Source organism: Phycodurus eques, chromosome 9 (assembly GCF_024500275.1).
Source record: "Phycodurus eques isolate BA_2022a chromosome 9, UOR_Pequ_1.1, whole genome shotgun sequence".
In the NCBI taxonomy this organism is placed as follows: Eukaryota; Metazoa; Chordata; class Actinopteri; order Syngnathiformes; family Syngnathidae; genus Phycodurus; species Phycodurus eques.
The window spans coordinates 20,240,651-20,254,851 of record NC_084533.1 but is presented as its reverse complement, the minus strand read 5'-3'; the positions used below and the strand labels follow the sequence as shown (position 1 = coordinate 20,254,851).

General features: G+C 39.5%; 1 protein-coding gene across 1 annotated transcript in view; it reads right to left on the bottom strand.

Moving 5' to 3' along the window:
- Positions 1-12,735, bottom strand: part of il1rapl2 (interleukin 1 receptor accessory protein-like 2) — a 100,682-nt gene extending 87,947 nt beyond the window's left edge. The window contains exons 1-2 of the mRNA XM_061686594.1: positions 12,538-12,735; positions 12,038-12,141 (exon numbers count right to left, since the gene is read on the bottom strand). Of these exons, the coding sequence (XP_061542578.1) occupies positions 12,038-12,141; positions 12,538-12,735 (302 nt within the window). The remainder of the gene's footprint in view (positions 1-12,037; positions 12,142-12,537) is intronic.
- Between the last annotated feature and the right edge of the window lie 1,466 nt (positions 12,736-14,201).

Here is a 14,201-nt window from a genome sequence, read left to right as displayed (position 1 = left end):
ATTTCAGTTACATAAACTGTATATGGATTGTGTGGATTTAAGCCAGGCCAGTCACAAAAATGACTGAATATCTTACATAATACATGCATATTGTGTCTTCATTTTTAAAGATCTATGGTAATAATAGATACAAAATTAACATTTTGATTTGTTCAAACTAAATCAGAGGCAAGGAAGATGCAGTTTGAAACACTTCACCCAACTGGCAACAGGAAAAACATACAGTAAATAGATTTAGGCAAATTATAATTTTTGATACAATTTAATTCGATGCAGGCCATTATGAATAAAAATAGTATCATATTAGACATAATTAAGTAGAGAGAATATACAGCACTCCACAAAGTTTTATATACCAGTAGCTGAATTGAGTACATTATAATGATTTCCGGTAGGTTGATTGAAGACTCCAAATTGCCCATAGGTGTGAGTGTGAATGTTTGTTTGTTTCTATGTGCCCTGCGATTGGCTGGCGACCGGTTCACGGTGTACCCCGCCTCCCGCCCGAAGATAACTGGGATAGGCTCCAGCAGCCCACGTCCCTAATGAGGATGAGCCGTAAAGAAAATGGATGGATGGATGGATAATGATTTCCACACAACTCAAGACAGTGCTGTCCCAACTATGACAACCACAACAGTCCAGTTGTGATGGATTCATTGTCTTGAGAATGAAATAACTTGGGTGAATGAGACTATTCACTAGCAGAATAATGCTGATCACATGAACTTAAAACAGATATGGTGTTGAATGATCATATTTTTATTATATAAAACACTTTTCACAATTTCAGGCAGTGGTTATCTTCATTTTTTTTCTTGATTTCATATGGACACATAGAAAAGCCAGAAATGAACTGCAGCTTCTTTTTTTTTTTTTTGGCTACATGGGCACATGTCATATAAATGCACAAATCCACTTGCCAGCATAATCTTTTCCAATAAGCCTACTTACCCCATTTTCCACAAATGGCAAGTAGTATTCACATGGATACTTACAGCCACTCTGCACCTCCATAAACTACAGCACCTAATGGATTGTATTACATTTTGAAAAGACAGGCTGAGAGGCCATAAGATGAATTAGACTTGATCTTATTCCTTTACCAGTACAACGTTTGGCTCTACTCCCGCTTCGTTAATATCTCCTTAATGGATAACATTTATTTAGCCCCCATTGCACATTTTGTATGTACACTTCCAAATAGTTTTGTCTTTGTTGAAGAATTTTACATAAACTGATAAAATAAGCACTGTCAGACACTTGAGTGGACTAATCTCCTTTCAAGCCTATGTGGATGGCTCCATCTTGCCAGGAGAGCACATCCCATCATTGGACAGTGGATGAATGGGATCAGGGTCCTTGTGTATTCAACACATTGGATTTTGACACTGCTTGCTTTGTGTGACCTCAGTTAAGAAATAGATGATATGAGACACACTGGCTTTGTGCTCCCAGTGGGAAGAATTAATCACTAACCTCTCACCTCTTACATCCCTGTATTCTGGCTTGCTTTGTTCACCCAAATTTGACTGGCTAAGTAGGATCACTTTCTTCGTGAGTTTCCGGCGCCTGACATTGCTGCAGTATGGCGCGCAAAAGTGGTATAAGGTCACAATATCGGGTAAGACGACTCAGTCTCTCAAAGGTTGCACTGGTGAAATTACAAGCGTTCATCAAAAGATGCTAACGTGGGCTTTACCACATGGTCAGAGCGGACAAAGGCACCAGAGTGAGCAGCGAATGAAAAGGTAGAGAATATGCGCTGTTTATTATTAACAACAGATGGTGCAACCAGGGCCTTGTACACACACATTACACTCGAGGGAACAGAACAACCGGCCTGTATGCCAATGTGAAGGATGCCTGCTGTGCTTCATTGCTGACATTACTAGGTACTGTATGCCTGCTCACGACTTGGCTCTGCTCTACCTATACTATAAGTCACAGGTACGGAGGCAACCCAGCACTACACACTTTTTCAGAAAATGCTTCCTTTCGGCAAAGGGCTCTGATAGACTTTTTCCACACAACTGACTGGGGACTGTTACAAGATGCATGCAGGGAGGACACTGAACTGTGTTACACACTACCTGAACTTCTAAAACATTTTTTGTTCCCACTCTAAATGTACACAGCTTTGCCAGTAACAATAAAGGGCTACACAACACTAAAACAGTGAGTCTTCAGGGATGGTGACCAGGCTAGAGTATATGCAAGGGGAACTGAAGGTCCAACTGAAAGAGGCAAAGGAGGCATACAGCAGGAAGGTGGAATGAAACAGTAGGAGAACAGCATGAGCGAGAGATATTGGATGGAATGAAGACATCAAAGGCTGTATCACAAAGAAGGGGAAAGCAGTAGAGGAGAATATGAACTGAGCAAACCAGTTTTGTTATTTCTTCAATATGTCCAATCCCATCCTGATGTTGCCATGGCCTGTCCTTACACTCCAACCTGTCATCATCATCACAACTTACAACCTTACAATGGGTAACTATTTCCACAGTGTCTCAGGCTGCCCCAGAGAGTGCCACTGTTCCCTTTCCCCAAAATATCACAGGAGATCATTCCAGAAGAGAGCAGAGTATGCACCATCCACGTAAAGCGGCTAGCCCAGACGGGTTGTCCTATACTATTCAAGGCTTGAGCTGCTGAACTCGCCCTCCATCACGTTTTTAACTTGAGAGTACAAATAGGGAGAGTTCTGTTCCTCTGGAAGAGCATCACACCCTTCCTAAAAAAAAAAAAAAAGCCACACTCCAAAGAACTTAGTGACTGCTGCCCGGTTGCCCTGACTTCTCACGTGAAAGACCCTGAAGCAGCTACTGCTATACCACCTCAAACCCTTGTGAGAAAAGTGTTATTTGATTTCTCAAGCTTATTCAACACAATATATTCCCACCTCTTGAGGACCAAGATGATTGTTTCTGATCATACACCAAAAATGTGTCCGGTCACACGGCCAGCTCGTTGAAGAGAAAAACACGGGCAGGGCTCCCACTAGTTACAACAACTACAGTCATTGTAATGGTGAGTTGTATTTTTTTATCATTCTGGCTTTTTTTCTGTTCCAGGTGTTGGCCCGTTAAATGTCTTTACGTGAAACGGGTCTGTGGCACAAAAAAGGTTGGGGACCACTTCATTGTGGCGAAAAAATATCAATTACATAATCGATTAATCAACTTCGACACGACTTTCATCACATGATAGTGCACCACAACAAATATTTTGTCATTAAAGCCGTGATTGCCTCCAAGTCACTGTTTTGTGTCAATACTAAGTCAATTGGAGGGCAAGCCAGCAAGTGAATTATTGATCGCATGTACTGTATTTGTACTTCAATAAACCTACAGATTACACAAATATTAAAGTGAAGATGATTTCATGATACGCATGTGTTCCGAAATAACATTTGGTTAGACAAATGTGTTGTTACTTTGAAATAGGCGTGTAGAGATTTTTTTTTAAATTATTGCAAATGACATATCAGGAACCAGAATAAATATAAATTGAACCATCCACCTAATCATAATCTAAGCATAGAACTGCAACACTCTGAATGGCAGAAAGGTAAAGTGACTCAGCACAAAGTTGAGCTCAGGGATATTCCACACAGTGTTTATCACTGCACTCAATGCTATGTGTGTTTGTGTTGTGGCAGAACTATCTAGAAAAAATGGCAATTACCTAAAACACAAAATGAATGAATCCCCAAATCATTTTGTAATCCACCATATCCCCCTTGTCAATAAATCCAGTGCCCTCCTAGCAATTACCTTCCACTGATCAGGCCAAGCTGCTGCAGGGTGCATTGAGTTATGGTGCTAATAGAGGGGGGATGTATCCTGGCCAGCAGGCACCGTGTTTATACCTGGATGGAGCTGCAGATTAATTTGACTATCAATCTAACTAACAGGCAGCAAGAGGGAGGATGACACCTGCGCACACTGAGGCATCAACACAGAAAAGCACATACACTTAAACTATATTGGACCTGTTGCCATAAATGCCATAAATGTTGCTTGTGCAAGATTTTATGAATTATATTTTCCATTACATGAGTCAGTGATTGTCCTCCAGTGTTTTCTATTTTACAAAGACAATCAATAAAAATACAATTTATTGAGTGACGATAAAAGTGATGGTTGTTGCTTTTCTCTTATTGGGTGTCAATGCAGTTAGTAATTTTTTAAAAATGTGTTGTTAGTGTGGTGTTTCCCCTCTCCCTTATCTTTGCAGTGGCCTGAATGATTCTGCGTTCATAAACTAGGGCTGTTGCTACAATCTGTTTTTGATTATACCAATATTATCCCATTACATCAAATAATCTGTTCAACAGAAAAGGTGAATGTATCCAGAAAGAGATCACTAAGAATTTTCTTTCAAAAAGGTCATCCACAGTGTGTGTGTATGTGTGTGTGTGCATGCGTACGTGGGTGCGTGTGTGTGTATATGGCTGAAATAAGTATTTAACACGTGACCATTTTTCTCATTAAATATATTTCCCAAGGTGCTATTGACATGAACATTTTTAAGTTGTGTGTAATAAGGTGAAATGACACAGGGGAAATGTATTGAACATGCCAACTGGTATTTATTTAATACTTTGTACAAAAGCCTTTGTTTGCAATGACAGCTTCTTGTACGGAGAAACTAGTCGCATACATTGCTCTGGTGTGATTTTGGCCCATTCCTCCACACAAGCAGTCTTCAAATCTTGATGGTTCCGTGTCCACCATCGTTTCATTTTCATCATCCTCGTATATGGCATCAGATTTTTGTCTAGAATGACATGCTATTTTCTAACATTTCTTTTTGTTCTTAACTTTGCTAAATATGGGTCGTTATGGCGACAATGGGAACATGCAGGTCTCAGACTGACAACACTTGAGAACCACTGGTGTACCGTATAGAGTATTTATGCATTACAACACTTCCTCTGGTAAGAAGTGATATTGTTCCAAATTCACAATGCACTCTTTATTCAGCTGAGTTAATTAAAAAAACAACAACAACTGTCCTTTAAATTTGGTAAACATCATTTTAACAAGCTCTCATTAAACTTAAGGACTGCAAAAACCTGGCAAAGTAGGACAACATAGTGGGCTGTGGAAACAGTTTTTAAAAGTGCAGCTGTAAAGGCGCAACATTGCTATGGATTAAGTCTCCATCATTAAATGCTGCACCTCATCATTTATAGCCAGGCCCAACAATCACTGCCACTGCAATAAGTGTCATGTCCTTCATGTAATGAGTTGGAAAGGAAGGCTTTGAAAGTTGGGCCGGAGAATTGGCATGTACTGTAGCACATAAAATTTTCTTGAAGGGACTCAGAGACGCGTTTCCGACATAGAGACTTAATATCGACACAGATATTGTGGTGAGGAGGCTTAAATATCACCATTAAAAATATTGGCCATTGATGGTCAAGTCATGGAAAATAACCTCTGGGCTGAAAGGTTCGGATGTTGACCACAAACACTCGGCTTCAGCTGTGGGTTTGAACTGAGTCTGATTTCTTCAACTGGCTTTGGGCATATTCTGTTTACATAGTCATGCCCGTATCACAAACAACCACAGTTTTGCTTGCACACTTTCCCGAGAGAGGGCATTGAAGAATACTGGCTTCACTGTGACTAAGAAGGCCATTTCACAATAATTACCTGCTTTAGCAAAATTAAATTATCGGCACTCTACTTTTTCATCGTTGAAACCCTTTATCTCATGTACTTTGAATATTTTGGAACCCAAAACAATAGCCTCATTACACACACTGCAGTCTCTGTCACTGTAGATCTCACTGCAAGTGGTCTTCGCCTCTGCACTCTTTTTGTCTTTAAGTCTTCCTCCATATCACTCTAGCTCAGATTGTAGTGTTTCAGACCTTAAAAAAAAAGCATTGAACTTCAATGCAATGTAACCTTTTTTCCCTTTTCTAAAAAGCACGGCTCAAGCGCTCATGCTGGCATGAACTGGCACGTGGCCCAAACTAGCATGAGAGTGGTTCTGATTCAATGGCTGCCAAGTCATAGAGGACTGCCAAAGACACTTCAAATGACCGCTCTCTCCTTCTCTCCTCTACTGCCTCTTCCACTGCCATTGTGTGGGCTTGTGACTGCTGGCTAGATTTATTTAAAAAAAATCTGATGAAGAGAAAGGTTAAACATTCATCTTACATCACCAAACACCACCGTGACCATGTGTAAGTTTCTTTTGTGCGAGCTTTCATGAAAGTGGATTTATCCTGTACAGGAAGACAGGTGGTTCTGCTTACTCGAAAGACCACAGGGGAGTAGGCTGAGATGGAAGAAGGCAACAGAGGAGCACAAGCCCCCAAGAAACAGATGGCAAACATAAATCAGCTGTTCATTTGAATTAATTGACAAAAGCTAAAAAGACAAAACAGCTTCACGCAGTTATAGGTGAGAATGAGAACATCTTGCACAATTTTACTCTTATAATTTTGTGGAAACACTTTGGGCGACAGCCCTTTTTCGATTTCCAGTGCACAAAGCTACATTAAGGCATGGTTGGGTGAGTCTGGAACCTTGATCTCAATTCCATCAAACACCTTTGGCAACTATAATACAGATTATGAGCAAGGCACATAATCACTGACAGCTGACCTGCCAAATGTTCCTCTGGATCTGCGCACACCTTCCTAGAAGCTGCAATGGGGGACCAACTCCATATTGTTTGTGTGTTCAGATTCTGTCAGCGTTGGTCCATAAAAGATACTTTCATTCAGTCCATGAAAAATTATATGGGTTATTTGTTAAATGTTGGCACCTAAAACTGCTGAATGGCATTTTATAATAGGATGGACAGATGGCATTACTTCATGAATGTAATCATCTAAAAATGGAAAGGAACTTAAATAAGATGGGAAAATAAAATAGGGGAAAAATTGGTTTCCACTGTAAAATAGGTTTTGTATTTTGAGAACAGACAATTGTTCTGAGACATTATGATGACATTTCACTTTTTCTGCCTTCTGGAAGAGGTCTCCCACATATGTTTGAGAGACCGGATAATTTCAATACAATAGAATCTAGGGCTCTTTTTTTAGTCCTTTTGTTTTCATTGACTTGAAGCAGCAGGGGTCCAGTTCTTGTGGTCCCAGTGTATCTTCAACCAATTGAGTACAGCCTATTCTAGACATATTGTGTCTCTTATTGCATTGTATGAAAATTATGTGGGATAACACAAGGGACATTCCACCATTAAACCAGCTGCACTGAATCAATGTCTGTGAAAGGTAGAAATGAGAAGTGGAAAAGCTCTATCTTGACTGTGATGCTAACATTTAACACCTCTGTTATGATATGCTATGAAAGAATATTCTGTTCATATTAGTTCATCCATTTTCTGAACCTCCTCATTCGTTCCTTATAAGCATAATGGGCGAAAAACACCTTGCAGTTTCATTGCTATGTTACTTTTTGAGAATGGGTAACGTTTAATGCATGGAGTCCCTCAGCTTTTACTATATTGTTCTACATTATCCAAAAACAGATACATGACAGATGATTTTGTTGACCAGACAGAAACAACATTGGGAAGGAGTTAATTTTTCAGATAGGCACTCAAACAAAATGCCCCCTGGAGGCCTTTTGAGGTGATGGGACATGTAAAATTTGGGGCAAATCTCTATGTGTTGCTCTTCAGTGAGAGTAATTATTCTCTGCTGTATGCTCTGTGTATACTTTGGTTTTCTTTTCCTATGATAATGAGGGAGGCTCACTTTTCACTGTGTTACTTCATCTAAGACTTATAGTATGTCGCTTTACTGAGGAGTTCAGGTATTTTTCTTCCCCACTGCCTCACTAGAATAATCCAACCTTATTTTTTTCTAATTACCCTCACAATTTATGCTTCTCTCTCTCTCTATCACTCCATCTCCTACTTTTCTCTCTTCTCTGCCAGTTCCAAGAATCCATTCCGTTTCTCCTTCTGTCTCGTATAAACCTTTTTCAGTGCAGCTCAGGTCTCAGAAAATGTTATTTTCCAGTCTCCTGAGAGAGATTGCGACTAACTGCTTGTTCACCTGTGTTCCTTTGGCTTTGTATTAGTGTCTTCACATTGCTCCTTTTTGTCTGGATATCTGCCCTCACACACACAGGCTCACAGACAAAAACAAGGTATTCAAGGGATTGCCTTCTTACTAGGACACACCTTTTTGCAAAGTGACTCAGGCTAATGCTTGCTATGACAATGTATTTGGATGCCTTTGAAAAGCAGTGAAACTTAAACCTGGTTGAACTGAAGGAAGCTGAAAAAGCCAGAAATTGCGACCAGGTAATGAATTTGGAGCCAATGATCCCCAAACCTTTTTGCACCACCGACCAGCTTCCCATAGCCATATTTTGACGAACTGGCATAGAAACAAATAAAGCAAATGACTGAATATACAAATCACCATCACAACATTACAAGTAAAGGATCTATAGCATCCAGATGGCCAATATTTCACTAACAAGTTCTCTTTATGTATGTTTTGCTCAAGAAAATGAAACGGGGAGTCACTTCCAATAATATCAACCTGTTTTGGCGAAACTGGTAAATAACCAATGACCCTGGGAATGCCCATTTTACATCGCCAAAATTGTCTTGGTGTGACATTATCAACAAAACTGGAGACCATTTCGTCGCACAGTTGGTGTGGACAAAGGAATGTTCTATACTATGAAGTAGCAGTATTTACTCATATTTAATACATCATCACTGTCTTGTGGAATCTTCAAGCACCCCTAAATAATGTTCAATCGCTAATTTAATGTAAAAAAAAAATTGCTCAAGTATTACACTGTTATTGATTAAAATTGTAGCGTATGAAGCAGGGTGCGAGCAATCCTGGTCACAAGTTTCTCTCACACCAAGCCCCAACCTTACAAAAAGCCTTTAACTTCTCAAAAGCGAACACCTGTGTTTCTTCATCTTGTCAAACTTTTTCAAAGGTCTTAGAGCCATGAGGGATGTAATTAATACAACAACGAGCTGACTAAACCTGTGTATATAGGCGGAAATGAATCTAACAAAAAACACACAGTAATGTGGGTGCCAAGAGGTGGGCTGCACCCTGAACTCCACTTGCTAACTGTCCGTGACCGAATCCACTACAAACTCTGCCTACTTACCCACCATTGTCTCTAGGAGGAGATCACTATTTAAACAATTGGTACAATTGTTTTTACTGCTGGTACTACGTTCTCTTCCTTAACATCTTAAAATTAACACACCTATTGTATCTCGAACATCTAAAAAACATTTACAAAGACTCACCAGGAACAATGCTGCCTCGATTGATTAAAATTAAGAAAAAATAATACACTGTGAACTTGCATCAAAACAAGCCGCACGTAGGAGACAACCTTCCTGCGGAGCTGCTAAAAATATGTAGTAAATGTAAGAGAAAGTGGATTTTTAGCACAGCGGGCGAGTTAAACACAAACATCCAAAGCAACGCATTTCAAAAACATAATTAAAGACCCCCCCAAAAAAGAAACAGTCCAGGCGTGAGACTGGTGTCAATTGTTCATAAAGAACGATGAAAGAAATAATACTCCTCAAGAAGAAACAAAAACAAAAACAAGAATGACTCAGTAGAGCACAGATCCCTTAACGTCATGAGACTGTTCCACTTCAGTCTGGTGGTTGACAGTAATACACATTACAATGAGACATTGTTTGAATTATTTTATATATTATATTACTTACTTACTTACTTACGTACACAGTAAACGCTTCTATTGGATCTGGTAGGTCATTGCCTCACTTGTTTCCAAGACAAGACTTTCAAAGCAAAATGTGAAAATAAACTCTCTGATCTGCAACTTTATAATGTATATATTAGTTCCAAAATTGACTGCCTTCCTCTTTGGCCCATGTGCCATATCTCTAAAGATTAGTTGAGTAGTTTTTGTGTATTTTGTTTCCTATCTCAGTATCTAACCACCCAACTAAATCGAAATATAAGAGGTTAACATTGTGTATACACTGGTTTATTAAAAGACTGATTGGAGTGTAAATAAATAATGGTGATTATCTTGCAGACACCTGGTGTTATACTGTATATTGATTCCTGAAAATATATTGTTAGGAATAATATATAAAGGGGTTGTTACCTTGAGCACTTGGGGTTTAGTGCTATAATCAAAAGCGCCTTGTTGTGGCACAGATTTGACCGAAACAGTCCTAGTCAGTGCAGAACAGACCATACTATTTGTTGGTTGAGGATATTGTATTTTTAAGGAGGCCATTATCATACTTTTTTCTTTTTCTGAAAGAAAATGTCAACGTGTTAACTTTAATACTAGTGTACCTTCATCACAGTCTAAACTCATGACATGGGTCCTGAAATTAGTGGCAGTAGTTAATTCTGTAAAGACCTGACTTCACAGAAGTGGTTTGGGGACTTGATGGTGGCAGGCTGAAGTCACATTGTAATAATGACAAAAAATAAAAGAAAAGAAAGAAAAAAACAAATCAGAAGACTCACTCCAGAGATTTACATCAGGGAGTTATACAAATCAATGTGAGAATTATTTTGTTTAAGGTCCACACTTCAACATTAAATTGTACAGTGAGCCTGAATCAATTATCATGTTCATTAATCATGTAAATGTTACTTTAATGTGAAACTGTGGGCAACACATTTCCACATACATGAGCAACGACAAGAACATCAAAGGTAATTAATGGATTGAAGAACATATTAGCTGTGACCTGTGTTGAAGAGCACATTGTTGTCAGTCAGTCTAGCAATGCATGAACCTTCTAGTATCGCAGGTTGGGTGGTAATGTGGGAGGGGTGGGGGTTTGCGTGCAGGTTGGTGGGACGGGTGGTCGTGCATGTGAGCGTGTGCATGCGTGTGTGAGGGAGAGAGAATGAGTAAGAGTGTTAATAACAGACCCTGAGACAATGACAGACACCAAGCCCTAATTAGGTTGTCATGCTGAAAGAGCAAGGAACAAGAGAGAGAGACAGAGAGAGAGAGAGAGAGAGAGAGAGAGAGAGAGAGAGAGAGAGAGAGAGAGAGAGAGAGAGAGAGAGAGGCTTATTAAGGAGGATAGGTGTCAGGCTCTGGCAGGAATAGGAGGTGGGCGGAGAGTGTGGAGGAGTACGATGGTGGTGTGAAAGGGAATTTGTGCAGACAGGGAGAGCCAGAGGAAAACGGACGAGGAAGAAAGATCAGCAGAAGATGGAGGTAGCTGGTGAGATGAAGGAAGAAAGAAAAACTGAGTTGGAGGGAGGGATAGGGGAGAGGCAGTAGAAGGTGCAGAAGTGGAAGCAAAAAAGGATCAAGTTGCGATAGAGAATGGTGATTTTGATTTCCGATGCAAAGCAAATGAAGGATGCTCATGCAATTCACCCAACGTTCATACTACGGCCAGTTCAAATGGTGAACAGAGTCACCTGAGTGCTGTTTTATACTCTTTGGCTATGTAAAAATGAAGGTTATTTGCAGCTTTGGTGCTGCACATTTAATAAGAGTCAATATTGTAATGGAGTAAGATGATGCACTCCAAAATATAATTCCAGGGTGTTTGTCAATGTTAATACTTTGATTGTTTCTCAACCCTTGTTGTAGGAACAAATATAAGCAGTTTCTTGAACAGTAAATCTGTGCTCTGGCATTAATCCATTAATGTTTTATTCTTATCAGGAACAATGACTATATTAATATTTCTTGGTGATTGGCAAAAACAAAACAAAACAAAAAAAAAACATATATATATGTATATATATATATATATATATATATATATATATAAAAGTGCAACAATGCCCATCACAATCTGTAAAGTTTTATTCTTATCAGGAACAATGACTATATTAATATTTCTTGGTGATTGGCAAAAACAAAACAAACAAAAAAAAAAAAATATATATATATATATATATATATATATATATATATATATATATATAAGTGCAACAATGCCCATCACAATCTGTAAAGTTTCGCACAAGAGAACTGGTAAGTGACTCCAAGCCCACCCCGCCCAACCCCCACACACACACACATAGTACCTTAATACACAGGTGTAGAAACCATTGTCTTCCATTTCAGCAGACCTGAACCAGATGGAGTCATCTTCTTTACTCAGCCTATGGCCTGAGAAGATGATGGGCTCCTAGAGAGTGCGGAGTGAATAGATTGTGCGAAGGTCATAAGAAGACTTGCTCAAATAGGGTTGTATTCATCAACATCAATTCATGGTACCTTTAATTATTAGTGCATTTATGTATACCCTTGGTAACTACTTACTTTTTAAATAAAAAGTGTAAAGTAATTACAGCATAATATAATGCACTGGCACTATGAGTCATTAGTTTCTTAGCTCCTTCGCTTTAACTCAGGAATTAACTTTTGAACCAAATATCGACTGAACAAGTTGCCCTTCACAGTTTATCCTGCCAGTCGGACCCAATTATAATCAGTTTCACGAGATAATACTGTATCTACATATTCTTTGTCCACACGGGACATCCCTTTGACTCCAGAAAAAAACAGCAAAAATAGATTTTACCTCAGCGTCCCCTTTGTTCTTGTACCAGATGAGACGCAGTTTGGCGTTGGTAGCCATGGTGTAGTTGGTCCGGATATAGCTGTAGAACAAGGCACATTTTACCCTTACCGGCTCACCGGCCAGAACATGGTACTCCTTGAGATCCACTGACCAGTCGATGCACCCATCAACTGAGGAAGGAAAGAAAGAGAATACCATGTTATTGATCAAGTGACAGACATTTTGGTCACGTGTGAGGAACAATTGAATCAAAAACTGTTTTTGTTCTTGAAAATGTGTTCATGTTTTTGTTGTCAGTGTAATAGTAAAACAGTCAAGAAAAACACTTGGGAAAGTTTGGCAGAGATTGTTTGGTCAGCCACCGTAAGCCATTTGTAAGCCAAGTAGCTGGTGAGATGTAGAGGTCAGCATGGAATTCTCTTTCATATTTGACTTTCTTCACATGCTCAGCCTGCTGTGTCTTCCACGTTCCTCTTAGCCTGATGCTAAGATGGATGTTTTCTGTTTATAGTGCCGGCCACTGGTACTTGCTGCGAGGCCTTGAATTTAAGATGTCCTGTCAAGAAGAGATAAAGTCTCCAGACAGACATCCACCCCAAAATACCTCATCAGCTTCATATCCTTATTGTTTTCATCCTCTTTGTTTACTGGCCTTGGCCAGCATATGTACACAGGAGGAGCAATGCAAAGTAGCTGTCTGTATTTCTTTACAAATGTCTGATGATTGATGAGTAACCAAATGTTGGCCTACTGGCTCATGTAATACACTGTAAGTCAATTTAGGTGGAAATGGACCATCAGAAGGATGTTGAAACAGAAAAAAGAGATACCTTTTCAAATATAATTTATGGCCTTTAATCCCCCATGGATATACACATTCTATTCCTGACACTAAGAGAGACAGAATGATTCATTTGATTGACGCAAGAGTGGGTGACATATGCATGCTTCCATTTGACACTTTCCTTGGAAAAGCAGAATGAGCATCTTTCTGCAAATTGTTCACTATGCACAATATTAGAATACAATAATAATACTGTTTAAATAGATTTTGAGATTAGTGTTTTTTTCCAATAGTGCTGTCAAATTACAAATTACAATTTACCAATAGCTGTGGTGGACGACTGGTTAGCACATCTGCCTCACAGTTCTGGGGACCGGGGTTCAAATCCCGGCCCCACCTGTGTGGAGTTTGAATGTTCTCCCCGTGCATGGGTGGGTTTTCTCCGGGCACTCCGGTTTCCTCCCACATCCCCAAAACATGTGTGGTAGGTTGATTGAAGACTCTAAATTGCCCGTAGGTGTGAATGTGAGTGGTTGTTTGATTCTATATGCCCTGCGATTGGCTGTCGACTGGTTCAGGGTGTACCCCGCCTCCTGCCCGAAGATAGCTGGGATAGGCTCCAGCAGCCCGCGACCCGAATGAGAATAAGCGGTAAAGAAAATGGATGGATGGATAGATGGATTTACCAAAACCTGAAATGTTTCACATTATAGTTGCTATGCTGTTGAATGTTAATGTAATTCAGTATAGACTGTATATTCGGTTAGTACTCCATTTGGTTAAATGTATGTGCAGTTAAGTCACTGCCAGTGATTTAAAGACTTCATTTGTTTTAGACTGTGGAGGAAATTTAAGACCCATACTTAATTGGCTACATTTA